The 22,791-nt window shown below is 45.4% G+C and overlaps 2 protein-coding genes and 1 long non-coding RNA gene across 9 annotated transcripts in view; 1 reads left to right on the forward strand and 2 right to left on the reverse strand.

Annotated features, from left to right (window-relative positions):
• Positions 1–590: 590 nt before the first annotated feature.
• LOC139580489 (mitoferrin-2-like) lies at positions 591–11,584 on the reverse strand. The gene is made up of 4 exons (XM_071409232.1): positions 10,960–11,584; positions 4,217–4,445; positions 2,800–2,856; positions 591–1,911 (listed from the first exon to the last, which is right to left on the reverse strand). The coding sequence occupies exons 1-4, from the start codon at positions 11,299–11,301 to the stop codon at positions 1,349–1,351; spliced, it is 1,191 nt and encodes a 396-aa protein (XP_071265333.1). The 5' UTR covers positions 11,302–11,584; the 3' UTR covers positions 591–1,348.
• LOC139580492 (uncharacterized) lies at positions 8,710–21,482 on the forward strand. The gene is made up of 2 exons (XR_011676053.1): positions 8,710–9,137; positions 19,886–21,482. It is a non-coding gene; the product is annotated as an uncharacterized lncRNA (long non-coding RNA).
• Positions 21,201–22,791, reverse strand: part of LOC139580487 (uncharacterized) — a 32,515-nt gene continuing 30,924 nt past the window's right edge. For all 7 annotated transcript variants that reach the window (XM_071409227.1, XM_071409226.1, XM_071409229.1 and 4 more), the window contains one exon: positions 21,201–22,770. In XM_071409227.1, coding sequence (XP_071265328.1) covers positions 22,606–22,770 — 165 coding nt within the window. In that variant the 3' untranslated portion in view covers positions 21,201–22,605. The remainder of the gene's footprint in view (positions 22,771–22,791) is intronic.

The following is a 22,791-nucleotide window of genomic DNA, read 5'->3' on the forward strand; positions in this document are numbered from 1 at the left end:
CTCATCAGTATATGTTAAACCTGGTCGGCTCATCAGTATATGTTAAACCTGGTCGGCTCATCAGTATATGTTAAACCTGGTCGGCTCATCAGTATATGTTAAACATGGGAATCTGGGCAAACAACACCCCCCCCCACTCTCCTTACATCAGTGCAAATAACAAGGCAAGATGGAATTTATCTTCCAATGAACCATGGTGATTCTTTCTATACACCAATCGTATCGCTTTGGCTCTAAAGCAGTGAAACCAACCAAGGTTAGTATTGTAGGGGTTCAGGAATCACTTTTTTAGGAATCAGGAATCACTTTTTAACTCAATAGTTCCTATCAGAATATATTTACTGTACTTTACAACTTACTGGCAGCAATATATTTAAGTTACACATATATATTTAAGTCTCTATTTTGAGAGAAATTCCTGATTTCAAATCTCAAGAAGAGGACTCCCAGTGCGTCTCTACCAGTTCATGAAATGACAAACTGATACTAGGTCTGGGGTCAAGGCGATCTTGTATCTGAAGCCTATAAACAATTGTCTGGGTTCACACAAATGCCCCCTAAAGGCCCACTGTCACTCACACCTGGCCAAATGATATTACTCAAGAGCTTTATTGGGATGGTCACAGTGCCCCCAGGTGGGGCTTACAGTGAACAACATTCTCATCCAGATACATTAAAACTCAAGAATTAACACTACAGGTAGACTCCGTAATAGATCATCATACAAAGCTGGGCGACTTCCCGCTAACACATAACAATAACAGAATCTAAATCTGCCAAGATGACCGCCACTACTGGCTATTTCCAATCTGCGCCTCAATTAGGCGATCTTGTTGTTCCTTTCCGAAAGCAGGAAGTGGCCAACTGTCTGTGTATGATGAGGTCATAGCCTGCCTTTAAGAACACTGACAGAACAGCTGTCGTCAAATTCATCCCAACGATACTCTATGAAAGGTGCTGGACACTTCACACATTTCACAACAAAATCGGCTGGAGATTAGTAAAACAGAAGCATCTTTTTCAGGTTGACGTTTATGTGCGTTATGTGGGTATACATTGAACACGTACTGTCAATACATCACATATTCATAGTGTATTGTAAATTCTGACTTTCAAACAGTTTAGCAGGGATGTTGATGGTTGAGCCACAGATGGAAGTGTCTTATTGGCAGTCTGAACGGGGGTAAATAAGAGGTGGGTATTGGTTGGTTTATGTGCGTATCGATTCTTCCTAATTTCTCCCTCGCTCTGAACACCTGCATGCTCCAAAGGAAAAGGAAGGAGGTTGATAGATTAAAAAAAGGAAGAGATGGTGAAGAGAGATGGCTGAAAGAAAATAGGACATGATTTATTTTTCCTCCCGCTGCTGCGCGACCCTCTTCTCGTGCTGGTGTTTGGTGATTCCGTACTTGAAGAACTCATAGACGGACCAGCTGATGGCTGTGGAGGGCATCTGATAGATCACCCTGGCCTGGACTCCTTTAAAGAACCCAGGCAGGCCGCCCAGCCTGTACACTGTCCGGAAGGCATGGGCCAGGCCCGTGATGTGTCTGTGTGTCCCCTGCGCCTGACCTCCACCCTGGCCTGCAGCGGGGACACCCACCAGGGACTCCTGGGTGTTGAGCAGGGTCTTGCAGACATCCAGAGGGGTGGTGGCTGCAGCAGCGATGGCCCCGGCCAGGCCCCCAGACACCATGTGTGAGGAGGGGTTGTACTGTCTGTGGGGGTTGAGCAGCTCCTGGAGGTATTCGTAGGTCATGAAGTGGAGAGCCTGGAAGGGGATGTTCATGGTGAGCTGGGTGGTGTAGGAGCGGTAAAAGGCCCCAGGTCCCTCGCTCTGCCACACGGCACGCACACAGTCCATCACGCCGCGGTACGGAGAGTTATACATCTGCAAACGCTGCTTCACCACTGGACAGGGAGAAAAAGAGGGGAGGGAGGGGACAGGTGAGTAGAGGGGAGGGAGGGAAGGGACAGGTGAGTAGAGGGGAGGGAGGGAAGGGACAGGTGAGTAGAGGGGAGGGAGGGAAGGGACAGGTGAGTAGAGGGGAGGGAGGGAAGGGACAGGTGAGTAGAGGGGAGGGAGGGAGGGACAGGTGAGTAGAGGGGAGGGAGGGAGGGACAGGTGAGTAGAGGGGAGGGAGAGAGGGACAGGTGAGTAGAGGGGAGGGAGAGAGGGACAGGTGAGTAGAGGGGAGGGAGAGAGGGACAGGTGAGTAGAGGGGAGGGAGAGAAGGACAGGTGAGTAGAGGGGAGGGAGAGAGGGACAGGTGAGTAGAGGGGAGGGAGAGAGGGACAGGTGAGTAGAGGGGAGGGAGAGAGGGACAGGTGAGTAGAGGGGAGGGAGAGAGGGACAGGTGAGTAGAGGGAGCATTAGAAAGACAGAAGGATTGCCAGGTGTATTTCCATCATCAGGGACCAGGAACATAGTCCAGAGAATGAAAAAGAAATACCAAAATGATTGACCAAATAAAAAATCTGCACAGCCATAACTTTCTCGAAGGATTTAACAGATTTATTTAGGCTGTTGAAGTTAAAACCTGCTCCCCCCCTCCCTCCCCCTCAACCCGCCCCCCAGTCTCCCCCTCCCCCTAGCTAGCAGGGTAGAGTAAACAGGCTAGGCCCTAGAGGTACAAGGCGCTACACCTGCAGAGGGACCTCTGACACAGTGGTTTATCTGCAGCAAACATCTCAGTCTCCTTAATACACCCCATGCATCAGGAGACGTGAGACTAGCACCTGTGTTCCTGGCCTTCACCCAGGGAAAGAGATAGATTATTTATAGACAGAGAAATGTACCTTCAGATGGGTTCATGGCTGCGTCATGAAGCAATGTGGCTACACACCCTGCCGTACCTGTAACACACACACACCTCAACGGTGAACAACAACGAGAGAGAGAGAAAGATTGCAGAGAATGAACGAAAGAGCAGAGGAGAAATCCTCTAGTTCTCTCTAGTGGTAAAACAGGACATCATCACTGCTGATGGACCAGAGTCAAAACTTCTCTTCCTCTACTGGGCACGTCTGTAATCTCTTACCCTCCCCTGACCTGGAAACAAGGGAGGGGGGAAGAAGAGAGAGACAGCTGACCTGGGAAGAAGAGAAAGAAAAGGCAGAGAACAGAAACAGGGATAAATAGAGCAAGATTCTCTCGTACTTGCTTTGTCTGAGCAAACTGTGTTTCAAGTTTCTTGTCCTGCAAAGTACAACTGTGTGTGGACAGACCTTGATGGTAGCTACTTAGTTAACTCAGAGGACTGTTAGTCTGGTTCTAACTAGTCTGCTTTCCTTTGACATGGTCTCTAATAAACATAGTTATGGCTCTATGGGTGACAGAAAGATTTCCTGCAGTAATAATAGTGTCTTTCTTTACCCTCTGAAGGTCTCTGATGCAGTCAGTCTGTGAATCTGGCTGACTCGGCAGAATGCTGACCATTCATACAGGGTCATATCAGCCCCATGGCCAGATAGATACCACTCCTACTAGCCTGTTGGGCCAGAATTAGCACCCACCACCAGCTGATCAACCGCCAGAGTGGCTGGTGATGTTTTTCATCACACTGGCGGGTGGACCAACAAGTTAGTTTCAGGCCAATCAATCAATTAAAATGTATTTTATTAAGCTCTTTTTACATCAGCAGTTCTACAGATACCCGGCCTAAAACCCCAAAGAGCAAGCAATGCAGAAGCACAGTAGCTAGGGAAAAACTCCCTAGAAACACCGGAACCTAGGACGAAACCAAGAGAGAAACCAGCGCCTGCGTACGGTCTGTGTATGAGAGCCTGGAGTACAGCTCAAGCAGTAGTCCTGTCTACTGTCCACAGAATGTAGCACCACTCCTCGGCCACTCTGCTCCGGGTGGCAGGCTGACTCACTTACCCACCCACACAACTCAGCGTCTGAGAGCAAGGTTCATCTAGGTTAGTCCAAGCAGCATCTGCTTAGTGCCCAGGGGAGAAAAGGGCCTCTCCCTCTCTGCAGTGTGAACCAATATTAACTCTACAGGACTACAGAACAAAATAATTCACTACTTGCTTGAGTTGCTAAAAATAATATTGGAAACACCAAATTAACTGAGTGTTTACAAGAAAAAACAAGGTCATTTCCTGTAGGTTTCATAGGAGAAGTACAGGCTTGGTACGCACACATGTGCATTTTGTGCGTGTGCTTTGCATGTATATGCCTTGTGTGTGCTGTGTTTTCCCGGTATACCGTTGGCCAGATGGCTGTTAGCCCCGGGATGGATGATGTCACCCAGACTCTTCTTCAGTTTCTCGTAGCAGGCGAAGTAGAGAGCATGTGCCGGTCCAGCCCCCACGGCCGTGGCATTCAGCCCTCTCATTGGTCGCCAGACACCCTCTGTGGTTATGATTCGCCGAAGCGCGTCCATCACATTCCGGTAGCGAGCGGCAGGCTCAGGCTGTAGGCTCTGCATTCGCGTCTACACAGGGGAGAGGTTAGAGGTCACAGACCTACTGGTTACCCAAGTCATAACCTAACCACACACTTCTCGCCATACCTTAATCCAACCAGAATGTTTAAATTACATTTGAGAAACGTCCATGTTAGAATAAAATCTTAGCAGAGGTGGGATGAATGCAGTAGTTGTAATATATTAAAAAAGCCAAGTCATAATATTGGCAGTGCTTCCACTTGCTAAATAGTTGCATGCTTGAACATTTTGAGTAGTCGTACCCATCCCTAGTGTTAAACAGAAGGAAGTGTGGGAATTTATTTCTGTTCCCATATATTTCTGTGGGAATATATGGGAATTAACAGAAATATATGAAAATTAATACCATTTAAACTGTGGAATTTTTTGCATTGGATATATTTACCATATCATATGGAGACATGATAAGGTAAAAGGTTTATTTTTCTAAGTAGACATAAATGCAAATGATTAAATCCTTCCAATAGAAATAAAAAAAACAATTTAGTTACAAATTGAACTTTAATTAAATTAGTTGACTCTTCACATGGGATGATTTCACTGAAAAACAAAAGGGAATATTGAATGATCCATCACATCTCCCAAAAATGTTTTCAACATACATCTGTAAAATGACAGTCTAGAAACTAAAGCTTTGGTTGTCTTCCTCTCAGGCTTCCATGTCTCCTCCCTGGACCTCCTCAATGTCCACCTCCTGAACATCAGACTTAAGCCTCATCTTCAGTGTCACTTTCCAACCCTGTTGAGGATGGCTCATTGTCAGCCTCAAAAAGCCTCAAATTTGCCTGGATGGCCACCAATTATTCAACCCTTGTATTGGTCAGTCTGTTGCGTGCTTTGGTGTGCGTGTTCCCAAACAAGGACCAGTTGCGCTCTGAGGTGGCTGATGTTGGTGGGATTTGGAGGATGATGGAGGCAACATGGGAAAGAGCCTCAGATCCACAAAGTCCCTTCCACCAGGTGGCTGATGAGAAATGTTGGCACGACTGCCATATTGCATCTCCATCCCAAAGCACTTGCTTGGAAGTGTACTTCGCCAGACTGCCAAAAACCTGGCCCTCATCCAGGCCAAGGTGGCGAGACACAGTAGTGATGACACCATAGGCCTTGTTGATCTCTGCACCAGACAGGATGTTCTTGCCAGCATACCTGGGGTCCAACATGTACGCTGCGGCGTGTATGGGCTTCAGGCAGAAGTCTTCACGCTTTTTGATGCATTTCAGAACTGCAGTTTCCTCTGCTTGGAGCAACAGTGAAGTGGGCAGGGAAGTACGGATTTCTTCTCTTACATCTGCAAGCAGTCTGAACATCAGACAGGATGGCATTGTCTCCCTCAATCCGTGCAATGGCTCCTGCTATAGATTTCAGGAGTTTCAGGCTGCTTACCACTCTCTCCGAAAATGCATAATCCAGGAGGATCCTCTTGATGGGGCTGTCCATATCGGCAGACTGTGATATGGCCATTTCTTGGAGAGACGCCTTCCCCTCCAGGAGACTGTCAAAGATGATGACAAAACCACCCCAAGGGTTGTTGCTGGGCAGCTTCAATGTGGTGCTCTTATTTTTCTCACTTTGCTTGGTGAGGTAGATTGCTGCTATAACTTGATGACCCTTCACATACCTAACCATTTCCTTGGCTCTCTTGTAGAGTGTATCCATTGTTTTCAGTGCCATGATGTTCTTGAGGAGCAGATTCAATGCATGAGCAGCACAGCCAATGGGTGTGATGTGAGGGTAGGACTTCTCCACTTTAGACCAAGCAGCCTTCATGTTCGCAGCATTGTCTGTCACCAGTGCAAACACCTTTTTTGGTCCAAGGTCATTGATGACTGCCTTCAGCTCATCTGCATTGTAGAGACTGGTGTGTCTGCTGTCCCTTGTGTCTGTGCTCTTGTAGAATACTGGTTGAGGGGTGGAGATGTAGTTAATTATTCCTTGCCCACGAACATTCGACCACCCATCAGAGATGATTGCAATACAGTCTGCTTTCTCTATGATTTGCTTGACCTTCACTTGAACTCTGAATCCAGCAAATGAGTAGATAAAGCATGTCTGGTTGGAGGGGTGTATGCTGGGTGTAGAACATTCAGAAATCACTTCCAATACACATTGCCTGTGAGCATCAGAGGTGAACCAGTTGCATACACAGCTCGAGCAAGACATTCATCAGCATTTCGCTGACTACGTTCCTCCATTGAGTCAAAAAAACTTCTGATTCCAGGAGGACCATGAGCTGTTGCTAACAATAAGGTGTCTGATTCATCATTTTCACCTCGAATAGAAGTAGAGGTACTTTTGTCAGAGGCTGCTTGTTGTGAGCACTGAGGGAACTTTATGCACTTGGCCAGATGATTCTGCATCTTTGATGCATTCTTCACATATGATTTGGCACAGTATTTGCAAATGTACACAGCTTTTCCTTCTACATTAGCTGCAGTGAAATGTCTCCACACATCAGATAGTGCCCATGGTATTTTCCTGTAAAGATTAGGGGAAAAACGAGTAATTAAAATAAAAATACAATGCCATGTACAGATAAATAGTTAAGCAGTTAGATTAAACTCCTCCTATGTAAGATAAATGTTTTAAAATGAAACATGTATGGAAACAGGTGAATTAACACTCCTCAGTTAGCAGGCTCAAGCAAGCTAAAACCCACATGGTAGCAAAAACTAATTAGCAGAAATTGTTAACAAGTTATAAATGATTTAAACACACTTTGCTGTAGGCTACTATTTGCTAGTTAACAAAAAATAATGTGTGTTATATAAAATATATTCACCCCACCCAGTATTGTAATCAAAACTTACCAGAAAGCATGTAGTCCTTGGCTCAGACAGTGTAGTAATGTGGGCTCAATAGCATCTCATTAGTGTGCAAGATCTTAAGAATCAGCTGTACATGTGATGTAAGAGTGCACTGTGTATGCAGAGGGTTGCAATTCCATTGAATTGGGGATAGTTTAACCAAAATATGACACAAGAACTAGAATTGCCTTGTGTATCCCACAAAAAATGGTTCACTGTTAAGCTAACTTTTTTGATGAATTTAAGCAAAATTCCCCAAATTCCCAGGCTTAATTTCCCATGGAAAATGTCTGACCCTTTTGCAACACAAGTGGCTAGTGTCAAGGTTCATCCTCTCTCTGTGAGGCCAGGGGCCAGTGTCAAGGTTCATCTTCTCACTGTGAGGCTAGGGGCCAGTGTCAAGGTTCAGGGTTCATCTTCTCACTGTGAGGCTAGGGGCCAGTGTCAAGGTTAAGGGTTCATCCTCTCACTGAGGCTAGGGGCCAGTGTCAAGGTTAAGGGTTCATCCTCTCACTGTGAGGCTAGGGGCCAGTGTCAAGGTTAAGGGTTCATCCTCTCACTGTGAGGCTAGGGGCCAGTGTCAAGGTTAAGGGTTCATCCTCTCACTGTGAGGCTAGGGGCCAGTGTCAAGGTTAAGGGTTCATCCTCTCTCTGTGAGGCCAGGGGCCAGTGTCAAGGTTCAGGGTTCATCCTCTCACTGTGAGGCTAGGGGCCAGTGTCAAGGTTAAGGGTTCATCCTCTCACTGTGAGGCTAGGGGCCAGTGTCAAGGTTAAGGGTTCATCCTCTCACTGTGAGGCTAGGGGCCAGTGTCAAGGTTAAGGGTTCATCCTCTCTCTGTGAGGCCAGGGGCCAGTGTCAAGGTTCAGGGTTCATCCTCTCACTGTGAGGCTAGGGGCCAGTGTCAAGGTTCAGGGTTCATCCTCTCTCTGTGAGGCTAGGGGCCAGCTAGTGCTGTGAAATGCATAGAGGGTCTTCTAATAACATCCAAAGGAGAGGCCTGGGCTACAGCTGAATGGACAACACATGCTGATTGCTTGCTGCACTGTGTTTGTCAGTGTGCTACAGGAACTGTAAAGCACTGTGGAATGCCGGTCCTGTAAGAGAGAGCAGACTCCTACACGTCAACCAACCATGCATAATGTAGCAGTACCTGGATGGGGTTGAAACCTTTAGAACATCGCCACCTTGCAAGATATTTCATGTCAATGTTTCAATGAGACTTCGGTATGACTCAATGTTAAAGGAAATGAGAACAGTTGTCTCAGCCACGACACAGAGGTATATGTTGTGTTGGTTGTGTATTGCAGAGAGCTTAGCTTGTCTGGAAAGAGCCTTTCCAACCTCAACCTTTGGAATGAGTGTAAACAACGAGTTGACATTATCTCTACTGTACAATCTGTGTGACAACCACTGCAAGCTATTTTCCAAGGATTATTAACTGTGTGTGTGTGTCAGTGTTAGTCCACTGGGCTCAGCTGTCAGCTTGAGCTAGGTCCCCTCTGCAGAGATCTGCTAATGTGTTTATAAGTAGAGACGGTCAATGCCATGTTGTTTGACAGGTGACATGATATATAGATCAGTGAGTCTGTGTCTCAGGCTGCCCTTCTTCTGCAAGCAGACTGTTTCACTGTCTGAGCTGCACCTCAATACTCTAAAGACACATTCTTTCCTAGTCTCCTTTACTTCATCTGCGCGCATTTGAAAACTCAGTATATGTGAAAACAACACGGTGGCTGGATGCCAACTGGGAACATGCTTTGTTTCGACTGTCCTGTTCTTTCATGTCGGTGAAAAGAGAGGAGACGGGGAGAGGAAGCCATTTTAGACTACTGAAACGAAGCCCAAGCTGTGTGAGCAGCACCTGGATCAGAGGTAGGAAATACAGCTGGGAAAGACAGATGAATCTCCGCTTTGTTCTGAGAGAGCCCTGCTCTCCCACCTGACACTAACAGCTGACTCGTCTCCCTACCTGACCGCTCTGACTCGGTTGCTCTGTCTCTGCTAACTGCATTGTTGTACACAATGATCGCGGTCGACTTTGCAGCGGTCTACTAATCTCCCTGAATCATAAATAACTACTCAATATTATTTGTAGATCATTCAGTCACAATTTACCCATGATACATCACGATTTTGATGCTCGAACACCACCAATCATTTCCATCAGTGACCACATAATATACCAGACAAAAACGCTTGGCTCTCATGTGCTACAGCTCTTTGCAGAGCAGACCTAAATCAGTGAGTGGGCCTGTCAAAACAGCATAGGCCAATGTAACTTAACACATCTTGTTTACATAACACCCAAGTCATCCAGGCTAAGCACTTCATCCAACACAAATTTAAAGTCTTATAACAATAAACAGAACTATGGTTCTAAGATTGTGCCGTGGTAGAGCCAACCTGTCAGCCTAATTCTGCATAATGAGCACAACAACATAGAAGCATTGTGCTCTTAATCCCAGAACATCCAGGCCTGTATTTTCTGTAAACAACAGCTCAATTCCATCTAAATGCTGCCAGGTAGCAATTAGCATTGCAAGAGTTTGTTTTGCATGGCCCGATGCCCCGGGTGTGCGGAGATTCCACATTGTACACCATTGGTTTCTATTAATCTCTTTCCCACCGGGGAACCGGGCCAAGCAAAACGAACTCGCCCATTGACAATATCAGACTATTTGACAGAATCCAGGGTGCCTGTACTAACCTATGGGTTCTCTTCTTGAATACATGGACAGTTTTGAAATACAGGGAGTTACACCTAGAAGCCATATGCATGCTAAAAGCAGTTTGGACCGTTTTCAAATGTAACGTTTGCTACTAATCGATCACACTCTCCTACGGTTACTAGTCACCTAGCTAGCTAGTGGGTGACGGTGGTGGGCAACAGTGAGCGGTTCATGTGATGTGTATACATGTACAGGAAATGGGGCACATGTGCTGCTTCATTCTACCTAACTGTCTCCTTTCTCAAAGCGAATAACTTTGCGTGTTATTAGTATGAAAAACTACCTGGGGGGTGCACACTAATGGCAATAGGGAATATAGTAAATTGCATTAGGAAAATGTTAAGCCTAGACCCATTATATCAGGCGCCAACTAAATAGCTGGCTACAGTACTAGCTAATCATCATTCACCCCCCGCCTCGAGCCGATGCACAGCCAGAGGCCGACCTTGCTGTTTTGGTTAGCTAACATGGCTAACGTTAGATAGCTAGCTAATAAGATGACAACAACGGCAATATACACTTCCTAAAAGTTTACCTTTCAATTTTATTGAAATTCTGTATGCCAAAGTTAGGTTAATGAATATGGCGACTAATTATGTGACAAATCTAACTTGTGCAGTAACTAACTAGCTAGGTAACGTTACCTAATCTAGCAAGTAGAGTAGGCTCGAGCCACTGAAATTCGTAGTGGATGGATGTTAGCTCGTTAGCATGCTAAGTTAGCGTCCTAGCTGAAATGTTAGCCTGTCTGGTTTCGACCTTGCCTCATATGTGCTGTGACTGACAAACTTATTGACAAGGTGGCCACCAATCGGATTCGCATGATTGCTGAAGCCACATCACGACGAGGAAAGTAATTTCCAACCCTCCAATGTAATGTGCCCAAGCTACAAGACCAGTCGGTTAACTATCTAACGTTAACTAGTTAGCGGCTAACGCTAGCCCAATATAGCCTACCACGTTACCTTGACACAGTCGATGGGGAACATCAGGCAATGCTCCATGATCCCAGCCACTGCTCCTGCAAACATGTGGGTGCTGGTGGAAGCGCCTTGCGGCAAACCCTCATACTCCGGTTCCGAAGCCTCTGCTATTTCAGGAGGGCCGTCGCTAAACTGAACATTCTGAATCTCTGTCTCGCCTCCGATCCGGGGAGACAAATTCCCAACGAGGCTCTCCGACACTCCCCAGATCCTTCCACTGAACCATCGGACCTCTGCGCCGGCTGAGGCTCCAGCAACCCCGGCGTTCCCGCCTGCTGTCTCCGCTGTCATCCGATGCCTTCTCGGGAAACCATCCGCTTCCATTGGAATCTCGATGGACAGTCTTTACTTTATGCCCCGATGGCACTCCGTCTAAGGCGGTTCCGTGTTCGCGTACCGTTGGTAGTTTTTTACATTCCCGTCCCAGATGTTTACCGGTCGTACACCGTTTCCACGCCCCGCCTCCCTCAGTCCCCAGAGCGGACAGGTCCACGCAGTGTTTGGGAAAGGCTAGCCTCTGTCGAAACCCCAACAACCGGATGTTCCGGTTTTCAGGGGAAGTGGGAAGAGAGCCTGTGACGCGACGGCCGCTCTTGGACGTTAACATAATGTGGTTGGTTGTCTGGTATAGCTATCTTAAGATGAATGCACCAACTGTAAGTCGCTCTGGATAAGAGTGTCTGCTAAATGACTAAAATGTAAATGCAGGTTAGATGTTAAAGAATCAGTAATTTGGGTATATAGTTGTGCACTTTTTCGCCACTTTTCTACAAAATCTTTAAAGGATACATACATATGGCATACTTGGGCCATTTTGTTGTGTTTTCCAGACCCCCTCAAACATTTTAAGACATCTTTGGGGTGTATGTACCAATTATTTATGGAGATATGGCCATGTGAATCCTATCCAATATGGCCATGTGGATCCTGTCCAATATAGCCCTATGGAGCTGGTTGGTGGTCATTTTGAAAACTGTCCCTTTAGAGTATAATATGTTAAATCTGCAATGGAGCTATAGCTAGACATCTTTATTTAGGCTCTTACTTACTTTGTGTAAAGGCTGAAAGGTCTCATCATAAAAGTGTTTAGTTAAAATTGATTGGTGACCTGTCTCTCTATGCTGGACATAATGCATTCCTATGAGATTTTAACCTACCCTGTCCTTGTCACATTGGGTTTCTGTCACATTTCTATAACTTTTTTTCAAAAAGGACTTCTTTAGACATGCCCTAGCTGTGTCAAATTTGGTGGACTATCACAGTTTAAACAAATTCACGTAGCTGCTGGGCTATAGTCAAAAGGACCTCAATATGACCTCCATGAAGGGCTTAAGAGTACTTTATGATCAGAAGTCTTTTCTATGGCCTCCCGAGTGGCGCAGTGGTCTAAGTCACTGCATTGCAGTGTTGCGGCGTCACTGTAGCCTGGGGTTTGATCCCAAAGGGCGGTGCACAATTGGCCGAGTGTTTTCCACGTTAGGGGAGGCTTTACTTGGCTCATTGCGCTCTAGCGACTCCTTGTGGTGTGCCAGGCGACTGCAGGCTGACCCCAGTCATCAGTTAAACAGTGTTTCCTCCTACACATTGGTGCGGCTGGCTTCTGGGTTCAGTGAACAGGTGTTAAGAAGCTCAGTTTGGCGAGTCATGTTTCAGAGGACGCATGACTCGACCTTTGCCTCTCCCGAGCCCATTGGGGAGTTGCAGCGATGAGACAAGATTGTAATATTGCAAAAAGGGGGTCAAATTACAATAAATAAAAATAAGTATTGTCTATATTATATGTGGGGTTTATTTAGTGAGTAGATAACACTACAAAGTAATTTTGATATTGTTTGGAATGATTTGACCCTATTTTTGTCTAGAATGTGGCTGCAAATACAAATGTTTTGCTCTTGCCTGGCGGTCGCCCTCTCAAGCACCTCCGGAAACTGCTTTCTCAAAGCTAAGGATCCGGATCACGTTCGGCGCTCGTGTTATTTTATGCACACTGCATAGCTGCTGCTCACACTCCCCCTCTTGTGTTTCTCTCTTTACTCACCAGCCTCTCTGAACCATGATGAAGTATCTCTACCTCATATTTCTGAACAGTTGAAAAAAAGAAACTGCCGATTTGAACGAACATTCCCCAAAATATTTATTGAAGGCTATACAACCTTCTCTGTCAGTTGTAATGGATATTGCATTTGCACAATAATTGCTGCAAAGAAACAACTACTAAAGGGCACCAATAATAAGAAGAGACTTGCTTGGACCAAGAAACATGAGCAATGGATATTAGACCGGTGGAAATCGGTCTTTTGTGACACACAGAGTAGGTGAACGGATTATCTCCGCATGTGTGGTTCCCACCGTGAAGAATGGAGGAGGTGGTGTGATGGTGCTTTGCTGGTCACACTGTCTGTGATTTACTTAGAATTCAAGGCACACTTAACCAGCATGGCTACCACAGCATTCTGCAGCGATACGCCATCCCATCTGGTTTGGGCTTAGTGGGACTATCATTTGTTTTTCAACAGGACAATGACCCAACACACCTCCAGGCTGTGTAAGGGCTATTTGACCAAGAAGGAGAGTGATGGAGTGCTGCATTAGATGACATGGCCTCCACAATCACCCAACCTCAACCCGATTGAGATGGTTTGGGATGAGTTGGACTGCAGAGAGAAGGGAAAGCAGCTGACAAGGGCTCAGCATATGTGGGAACTTCTTCAAGACTGTTGGAAAAGCATTCTAGGTGAAGCTGGCTGAGAGAATGCCAAGAGTGTGCAATGCTGTCATCAACGCAAAGGGTGGCTACTTTGAAGAATCTAAAATATAAAATAGATTTAGATTAGTTTAACACTTTTTTGGTTACTACATGATTCCATATGTTTCACTGAATCATGGCTGAACGAAGACACGGATATTATACAGCTGGCTGGGTTTTCCGTGCTTCGGAAAGACAGAACAGGTAAATCCGGTAAGCCGAGTGGTGGTGGTGTGTGTCTGTCTGTCAATAACAACTGGTGCGTCTAATATTAAGGAAGTCTTGAGGTATTTCTTGCCTGAGGTAGGGTACCTCATAAGCTGTAGAACACACTACCTACCAAGAGTCTTCATTCATTTTTTCCGGAGCTGTTTATTTACTACCACAAACCAATGCTGGCACTAAGACCTCACTCATCAACCTGTATAAGGCCATAAGCAAACAAGAAAATGCTCACCCAGAAGCGGCGCTCCAAGTGGCCGGGGACTTTAATGCAGGCAAATTTGAATATGTTTTACCTCATATCTACCAGCACGTCACATGTGCAACCAGAGGGAAAAAAAACTCTAGACCACCTTTACTCCACACACAGACATTCGTACAAAGCTCTCCCTTGCCCTCCATTTGGAATGACCATAAATCTATCCTTCTGATTCCTGCTTACAAGCAAAAACTAACGTAGGAAGTAGCAGTGACTCACTCAATACGGAAGTGGTCAGATGACGCGGACACTACGCTACAGGACTGTTTTGCTAGCACAGACTGGAATATGTTCCAGGATTCATCCAATGGCATTGAGGAGTATACCACGAGCAATGAAACAGGCAAAGCATCAATACAGGATTAAGATTGAATCCTACTACACCGGCTCTGACGCTCGTCCAATGTGGCAGGGCTTGCAAACTATTTACGGAAACCCAGCTGCGAGCTGCCAAGGGACGCGAGCCTGACAGACGGGATAAATGCCTTTCATGCTTGCTTCGAGGCAAGCAACACTGAAGCATGCTTGAGAGCAGCAGCTGTTCCGGACGACTGTGTGTCTCCATAGCCGATGTGAGTAAGACCTTTAAACATTCACAAGGCCGCAGGGCCAGACGGATTACCAGGATGTGTACTCAGAGCATGCACGGATCAACTGGCAAGTGTCTTCACTGACCTTTTCAACCTCTCCCTGACCAAGTCTGTAATAACTACATGTTTCAAGCAGACAACCATAGTCCCTGTGCCCAAGAACACGAAGGTAACCTGCCTAAATGACTACCGCCCCGTAGCACTCACATCGGTAGCCATAAAGTGATTTGAAAGGTTGGTCATGGCTAACATCAACACTATCATCCCAGAAACACTAGACCCACTCCAATTCGCATACCGCCCCAACAGGTCCACAGATGACGCAATCTCAATTGCACTCCACACTGCCCTTTCCCACACGGAGAAAAGGAACACCTATGTGAGAATGCTGTTCATTGACTAGGAAAGGGAAAGGCAAAGGGGTATACCTAGTCATTTGTCCAACAATATATTCAACTGAAATGTGTCTTCCGCATTTAACCCAACCCCTCTGAATCAGAGAGGTGCAGGGGGCTGCCTTAATCGACATCCACATCTTCGGCGCCCGGGGAACAGTGGGTTAACTGGCTGCAGCTCACTGTTCAACACCATAGTGCCCACAAAGCTCATCACTAAGCTAAGGACCCTGGAACTAAACACCTCCCTCAGCAACTGGATCCTGGACTTCCTGACGGGCCACCACTAGGTGGTAAGGCTAGGCAATAACACTTCTGCCACACTAATCCTCAACATGGGGGCCCCTAAGGGGTGCATGCTTAGTCCCTTCCTGTACTCCCCGTTCACCCATGACTGTCTGTCCAAGCACGACTCCATCACCATCATTAACTTTGCTGACGACAAGGTTTGGCACTATGCATTCAGGTAGGTAGCGATCTCTTGGCATCCGCCAAACCCAGATTCATCCATCGGACTACCAGATGGTGAAGCGTGATTCATCACTCCAGAGAATGCGTTTCCAAAGTGTTATGAAATGTAATGTCATATAATATTTTTAATTGTATGTACCTGCCTTAATGTTGCTGGATCCCAGGAAAAGTAGCTGCTACCTTGGCTGCCTTGATCAATAGCTAACGGCTACATAATCATCTCCTCCACCAGACTTCTCTCTGCCAACATGGAAACTAGCTAATTGTGTTTCAGTCCAGAGCTGTTTTAACTTAACACTATTATCTCCTCTAGTCCCCGAGAGGACCTTCAAGGCAGTGCAGTGTTGAATTTCTGCCGACCAAGGGGAATGAAGTGTTCATTTCTGCTTACAAGAACAAAAGCCACTGGTTCTGATCAAGTTAGAGTTGATTGTGTGTTGTCCAAAGGCGCTCCTTAAAGGAATACCAATCCGGAGAAGGGTCATCATTCTCCATTGACCCTGATGTCTCTCTAACACACTCTAACATGTCCTGGGAGAGAAGTGTTACAGGAGACTAGCGGGAAACCTTAGATCGCTTAGACCCCCCCCCCCCCCCCCCCCCACCCACACACAGAGAGAGACCATATATCACTCATAACATACTACTTCATTCGCTCTCCTGTGGGACGACAGGAGTTATTTTACACAGCATAAGCAAAACAAGACAGAAAATTTATATTACACTGCCTGAAAATTGGACGATAACCTGTTTACGTCCTGCTGTTTGGTTGTTTTTGCACATTCAGTGAACACTCTTCCTTGAGTTACAGAACAGATACCTTCCGCGTGGGTTTTCTGTATTCCCTTGGCTGCTGCCTTGTTAGCTAGCATATTACCTATTATTGTATTTAACACAGGCGTTGGACTACTGAAGATGCTGACGGAGCTCAATTTGACACATTAGGAAACCATCTTCTGTTATGGAGACTCTCAAGGTGGGCCCTTCACTTAAGATGGTTTCCTTAAGTGCTCTTATGGAAGATGTCTGTCAGGGCTCTGTCATGATTTTATGTGGTCCTGTATGGCTCTGTTGCAACGAGATTATCGTGTGTTCAATTCCTGGGACCACCCATAGTTGAAATGTAGACACACATGACTGGAGGTTGCTTTGGATAAAAGCCTGCTAAATGTTATATTATGTGCATGATTTGACGTCTGGCAACTTCAGGCCCCTGAATTTTTCCAATGTTAACGAAAGCGCTTTAGATGTATGCTAAATACTATTAAAATAGGTCATAGAAATGGTTAGAATGGAGTTGAGGCTTACTGGAAAATACTTCAGTTATCTTACTAACAAAAATATTTCTGCATCAACATGCCGTTCACCTGAAAATATATTTATTTAAACCTATTTTCAACATTGTGAAATCTTTTTCTTTAACTGGAATTAAAAGTTGAAATTGCTCAGTCTAAATGTTTCTCTAGTCACTGGCTGATTCAGAATCAGAAAAAAATACTGTCGTTCAAAATTATTTTTAGGATTGTGTCAGTGTTATACGAAGCTAAACATTGAAATCACACCACGATATACAGTAGGTCAGTGAAATTGTTGAGTGAATAATGTGGATTTGGCCTACGTTCATTCCAACTGCAGTAAAGTGTTCCATGTGTAGACGATGCCCATTTGCTTATCGGTCTGAGATGCCGTCTGTGTATTCGCCTGTATTTAAGTGGAGGACATTGTTGGTTTTATGTAACAGCTGCACCACCATGTGGAATATAATAAAATGGCAAACAAGAATATATATATTTTTAAACTGTACACCTATTATTTATTGTCTTTATAGCCATGGATATCAATCACATTTTATTTGTTTGTCTCCTTTTGTAAATACCTTTATTACAAAGTGCAACCTGGTCCTAAACCCAACACAGAGCGAGCAGAAAGAAGCCACACCTTGCAGGAGTTGAACAACCCAAACACACACACACACACACACACACACACACACACACCTTGCAGGAGTTGAACAACCCAAAACACACACCTTGCAGGAGTTGAACAACCCAAAACACACACACACACACACACCTTGCAGGAGTTGAACAACCCAAACACGTTGCAGCACAGATGACAGGAGAGATAGGTAGAATTTATAGAGGACTCATCTTTGGATCTGGTCATTGAGGCCATCTCCATTTTGAAGTTGTACATTTTCTTCATGATAGGCTGATACAGTGCCTTGCAAAAGTATTCACCCTCCTTGGCATTTTTCCTATTTTGTTGCATTACAACCTGCAATTTAAATTGATTTTAATTTGGATTTCATGTAATGGACATACACAAAATAGTCCAAATTGTTGAAGTGAAATGAAAAAAATGACTTGTTTCAAAAAATTCTAAAAAATTAAAAACAGAAAAGTGGTTATGTGCATATGTATTCACCCCCTTTGCTATGAAACCCCTAAATAAGATCTGGTGCAACCAATTACCTTCAGAAGTCACATAGTTAGTTAAATAAAGTCCACCTGTGTGCAATCTAAGTGTCACATGATCTGTCACATGATCGCAGTATATATACACACCTGTTCTGAAAGGCTCCAGAGTCTGCAACACCACTAAGCAAGGGGCACCATGAAGACCAAGGAGCTCTCCAAACAGGTCAGGGACAAAGTTGTGGAGAAGTACAGATCAACATTGGGCTAAAAAAAATATATCTGAAACCTTGAACATCCCACAGAGCACCATTAAATCCATTATTTAAAAAAATAATATGGCACCACAACAAATCTGCCAAGAGAGGGCCGCCCCCCAAAACTCATGGACCAGGCAAGGAGGGCATTAATCAGAGGCAACAAAGAGACCAAAGATAACCCTGAAGGAGCTGCAAAGCTCCACTGCGGAGATTGGAGTATCTGTCCATAGGACCATTTTCAGCTGTACACTCCACAGAGCTGGGCTTTATGAAAGAGTGGCCAGAAAAAAATAAGCAAACACATTTGGTGTTCACCAAAAGGCATGTGGGAGACTCCCCAAACATATGGAAGAAGGTACTCTGGTTAGATGAGACTACAATTAAGCTTTTTGGCCATCAAGGAAAATGCTATGTCTGGCGTAAACCCAACACCTCATCATGCTGTGGGTATGTTTTTCATTGGCAGGGGCTGGGAAACTGGTCAGAATTGAAGGAATGATGGATGGCGCTAAATACAGGGAAATTCTTGAGGGAAACCTGTTTCAGTCTTCATGAGATTTGATACTGGGAGGGAGGTTCACCTTCCAGCAGGACAATGACCCTAAGCATACTGCTAAAACAACACCCGAGTGGTTTAAGGAGAAACATTTAAATGTCTTGGAAGGGCCTAGTCAAAGCCCAGACCTCAATCCAATTGAGAATCTGTGGTATGACTTAAAGATTGCAGTACACCAGCAGAACCCATCCAACTTGAAGGAGCTGAAGCAGTTTTGCCTTGAAGAATGGGCAAAAATCACAGTGGCTAGATGTGCCAAGCTTATAGAGACATACCTCAAGAGACTTGCAGCTGCAATTGCTCCAAAAGGTGGCTCTACAAAGTATTGACTTTGGGGGGTGAATAGTTATGCAGGTTAAAGTTCAGTTTTTTTGTCTTATTTCTTGTTTTTGTTTTACCCAAAAATATTTTGCATCTTCAAAGTGTTAGGCATGTTGTGTAAATCAAATGATACAAACCCCCCCAAAAAATCAATTTTAATTCCAGGGTGTAAGGCAACAAAATAGGAAAAATGCCAAGGGGGTGAATACTTTCGCAAGCCACTAACTCTTGATGACCCGGTTGGACATGACTCCAACAGGGTCACCATGAGGGATTAGCCAGTGAAGTTGGAAGTCCCACCCAGTTGACTGCATTAAAATGGTGGAAGCTAATACTGCCTTTTGGCCACTAAATGCCTGTCATTATCTATGGGAGCGTCTCAATTGCATACTCCTTGCACACCCCTCTCTCCTCGCATTCTCAAAACCCATTGGAGGAAAAGGTCAGAGGGGAGGGACCTCTGGTTTTGAGAAGGAGGTGAGGAGATCTCAGTGTCCTGACAGTGTCTCCTGACCGCTCCTGTCTCAGCCTCCAGTATTTATGCTGCAGTAGTTTGTGTCGGGGGGCTAGGGTCAGTTGGTTACCTGGAGTACTTCTCCTGTCTTATCCAGTGTCCTGTGTGAATTTAAGTATGCTCTCTCTAATTCTCTCGTTCTCTCTTTCTCTCTGAGAACCTGAGCCCTAGGACCATACGTCAGGACTACCGGGCATGATGACACCTTGCTGTCCCCAGTCCGCCTGGCCTTGCTGCTATTCCAGTTTCAACTGTTCTGCCTGCGGTTACGGAACCCCTACCTGTCCCAGACCTGCTGTTTTCAACTCTTAATGATCGGCTATGAAAAGCCAACTGAGATTTATTCCTGATTTATTATTTGACCATGCTTGTCATTTATGAACATTTTGAAAATCTTGGCTCTCTCTAATTTTCTCCTTCTCTCTTTCTTTCTCTCGGAGGACCTGAGCCCTAGGACCATACGTCGGGACTACCGGCCGTGGTGACTCCTTGCTGTCCCCAGTCCGCCTGGCCTTGCTGCTATTCCAGTTTCAACTGTTCTGCCTGCGGTTATGGAACCCCTACCTGTCCCAGACCTGCTGTTTTCAACTCTTAATGATCGGCTATGAAAAGCCAACTGAGATTTATTCCTGATTATTATTTGACCATGCTTGTCATTTATGAACATTTTGAAAATCTTGGCTCTCTCTAATTTTCTCCTTCTCTCTTTCTTTCTCTCGGAGGACCTGGGCCCTAGGACCATGCGTCGGGACTGCCGCCCGTGGTGACTCCTTGCTGTCCCCAGTCCGCCTGGCCTTGCTGCTATTCCAGTTTCAGCTGTTCTGCCTGCGGTTATGGAACCGCCACCTGTCCCAGACCTGTTGTTTTTCAACTCTTGATGATCGGCTATGAAAAGCCAACTGAAAATTATTCATGATTATTATTTGACCATGCTTGTCACTTATGAACATTTTTGAACATCTTGGCATAGTTCTGTTATAATCTCCACCCGGCACAGCCAGAAGAGGACTGGCCACCCCTCATAGCCTGGTTCCTCTCTAGGTTTCTTCCTAGGTTTTGGCCTTTCTAGGGAGTTTTTCCTAGCCACTGTGCTTCTACACCTGCATTACTAGCTGTTTGGGGTTTTAGGCTGGGTGTCTGTACAGCACTTCGAGATATTAGCTGATGTACGAAGGGCTATATAAAATAAAATTGATTGATTGAGATGCTAACATAATCAAGGGCCGATAGCCGATAGACTAGGAATGGGCTAATATCAGCCCAAAATACCATCCCAACCGATTGTCGGTCGGTCTCTAGTTGGCAGCACTGTTTATTATTTTCTTCACACTCATCTCTAGTTGGCATGGTCAAGTTCCTTATTCTGCATAGGTGTGAAGAGAAACTATTTCCACTCCATAACAACGGAAGTGATACGTGCATACTGCATACTAATGATGCAGTGAAGAAATTCTACTCAAACACAATTGGGATTTGTTTAACAAACGACATTTATTTTTTAACACTTCTGCAACTGCAATAAAAAGTGTATTTTGAAAATATAAGTTATTCAACAGCAGAAATGTTACAAAAAAAACAAGTGCAAATAGTAAAAGGAATGAACAGAACAGGTGAAAATATATAGGTCAATCCTACTAGGATTCATCTTTTGCATTGTTCAACAAAGTGCCTGAAAGAAATCACGTGACATTTGTTCACTTGAAGTGATTTACCTGAGAAAGTGGAACATGTAGACAGTTGAGTCCCAAATGGCACCCTGCTCCCTATATCATGCCCTACTTTTGATCAGAGCCCCATGGGACCTGGTCAAAAGTAGTGCACTACACAGGGAATAGGCCGGGGTGCCATTTTGGATGTAATCTTGGTCCAGAGTCTAGACGACAGGCAGTGGGTCTAGACAGGCACAATTCTATATGGAAGCAGCCAGGTTATCTTCCATTGCATTCTTCTTTGGTTTCTCTCTGCCTCCTTCCTTCATATAATCTTCATCCCTCCTTTCTGTGCTTCTCCCAGTCTCTTCCTTCTGTTCTGTGCTTCTCCCAGTCTCTTCCTTCTGTTCTGTGCTTCTCCCAGTCTCTTCCTTCTGTTCTGTGCTTCCCCCAGTCTCATCCTTCTGTTCTGTGCTTCTCCCAGTCTCTTCCTTCTGTTCTGTGCTTCTCCCAGTCTCTTCCTTCTGTTCTGTGCTTCTCCCAGTCTCTTCCTTCTGTTCTGTACTTCTCCCAGTCTCTTCCTTCTGTTCTGTGCTTCTCCCAGTCTCTTCCTTCTGTTCTGTGCTTCTCCCAGTCTCTTCCTGTTCTGTGCTTCTCCCAGTCTCTTCCTTCTGTTCTGTGCTTCTCCCAGTCTCTTCCTTCTGTTCTGTGCTTCTCCCAGTCTCTTCCTTCTGTTCTGTGCTTCTCCCAGTCTCTTCCTTCTGTTCTGTGCTTCTCCCAGTCTCTTCCTTCTGTTCTGTGCTTCTCCCAGTCTCTTCCTTATCTTCTGTGCTTCTCCCAGTCTCTTCCTTCTGTTCTGTGCTTCTCTCTGCTTCCCTAGATTCTCCACCTCTTTGCCCCATCTCTGAATCTTTCTGTAAATTGTCTCTCTCCTCAGTCTCTCCTTTCCATCTGTTCTTACCTTCTCTCCTCCACCGCTGCTTCCCTCTTCTCTGTGACCCTCTCCTCCGTCTCTACCATATTTGGTTCCTCATCTGAATCCTCTAGCGTAAGTTCCAACCTCTCCACCATCTCATCCATCTTTAGGAATGTATCTTCCTCCTCTCGCTGAATGTCCTTTTCTTCCTCAGCTTCCTCCATGGCAGTGCTTTTCTGGTGTCTTCTCTTTCTCTTCGCTCTCATCCTCCATTGCCAAATTCTTCACTGCAATCCTCTCCTCCTTGTCTTGTCACTCTCCGTCCACCACCTCGTCCCCCTCATCTTCTTCTCCTTCCATGACCCTGTCCTCCTCTCTCTCTTCCTCCCCTTCTCTCTCCCTGTGGGCGTGTTGGCTCTCCTGGCTGCTGCTCACAGCATCCTCAGGCGGAGGCTGCCAGAAGTCACACAGTTTATCCTGGAGGCAATACACACATTA

Source organism: Salvelinus alpinus, chromosome 7 (genome assembly GCF_045679555.1).
Source record: "Salvelinus alpinus chromosome 7, SLU_Salpinus.1, whole genome shotgun sequence".
In the NCBI taxonomy this organism is placed as follows: domain Eukaryota; kingdom Metazoa; phylum Chordata; class Actinopteri; order Salmoniformes; family Salmonidae; genus Salvelinus; species Salvelinus alpinus.

What these genes read in the sequence shown, in the direction of transcription:
- LOC139580489 (XM_071409232.1), bottom strand. Translation starts at nt 11,301, where the DNA reads ATGGAAGCGGATGGTTTCCCGAGAAGGCATCGGATGACAGCGGAGACA. An exon ending in TCCCCATCGACTGTGTCAAG is followed by an intron (nt 4,446 to 10,959) that starts GTAACGTGGTAG and finishes TCCCCTGTGTAG; the next exon opens with ACGCGAATGCAGAGCCTACA. An exon ending in TAACAGCCATCTGGCCAACG is followed by an intron (nt 2,857 to 4,216) that starts GTATACCGGGAA and finishes TGTGTGTTACAG; the next exon opens with GTACGGCAGGGTGTGTAGCC.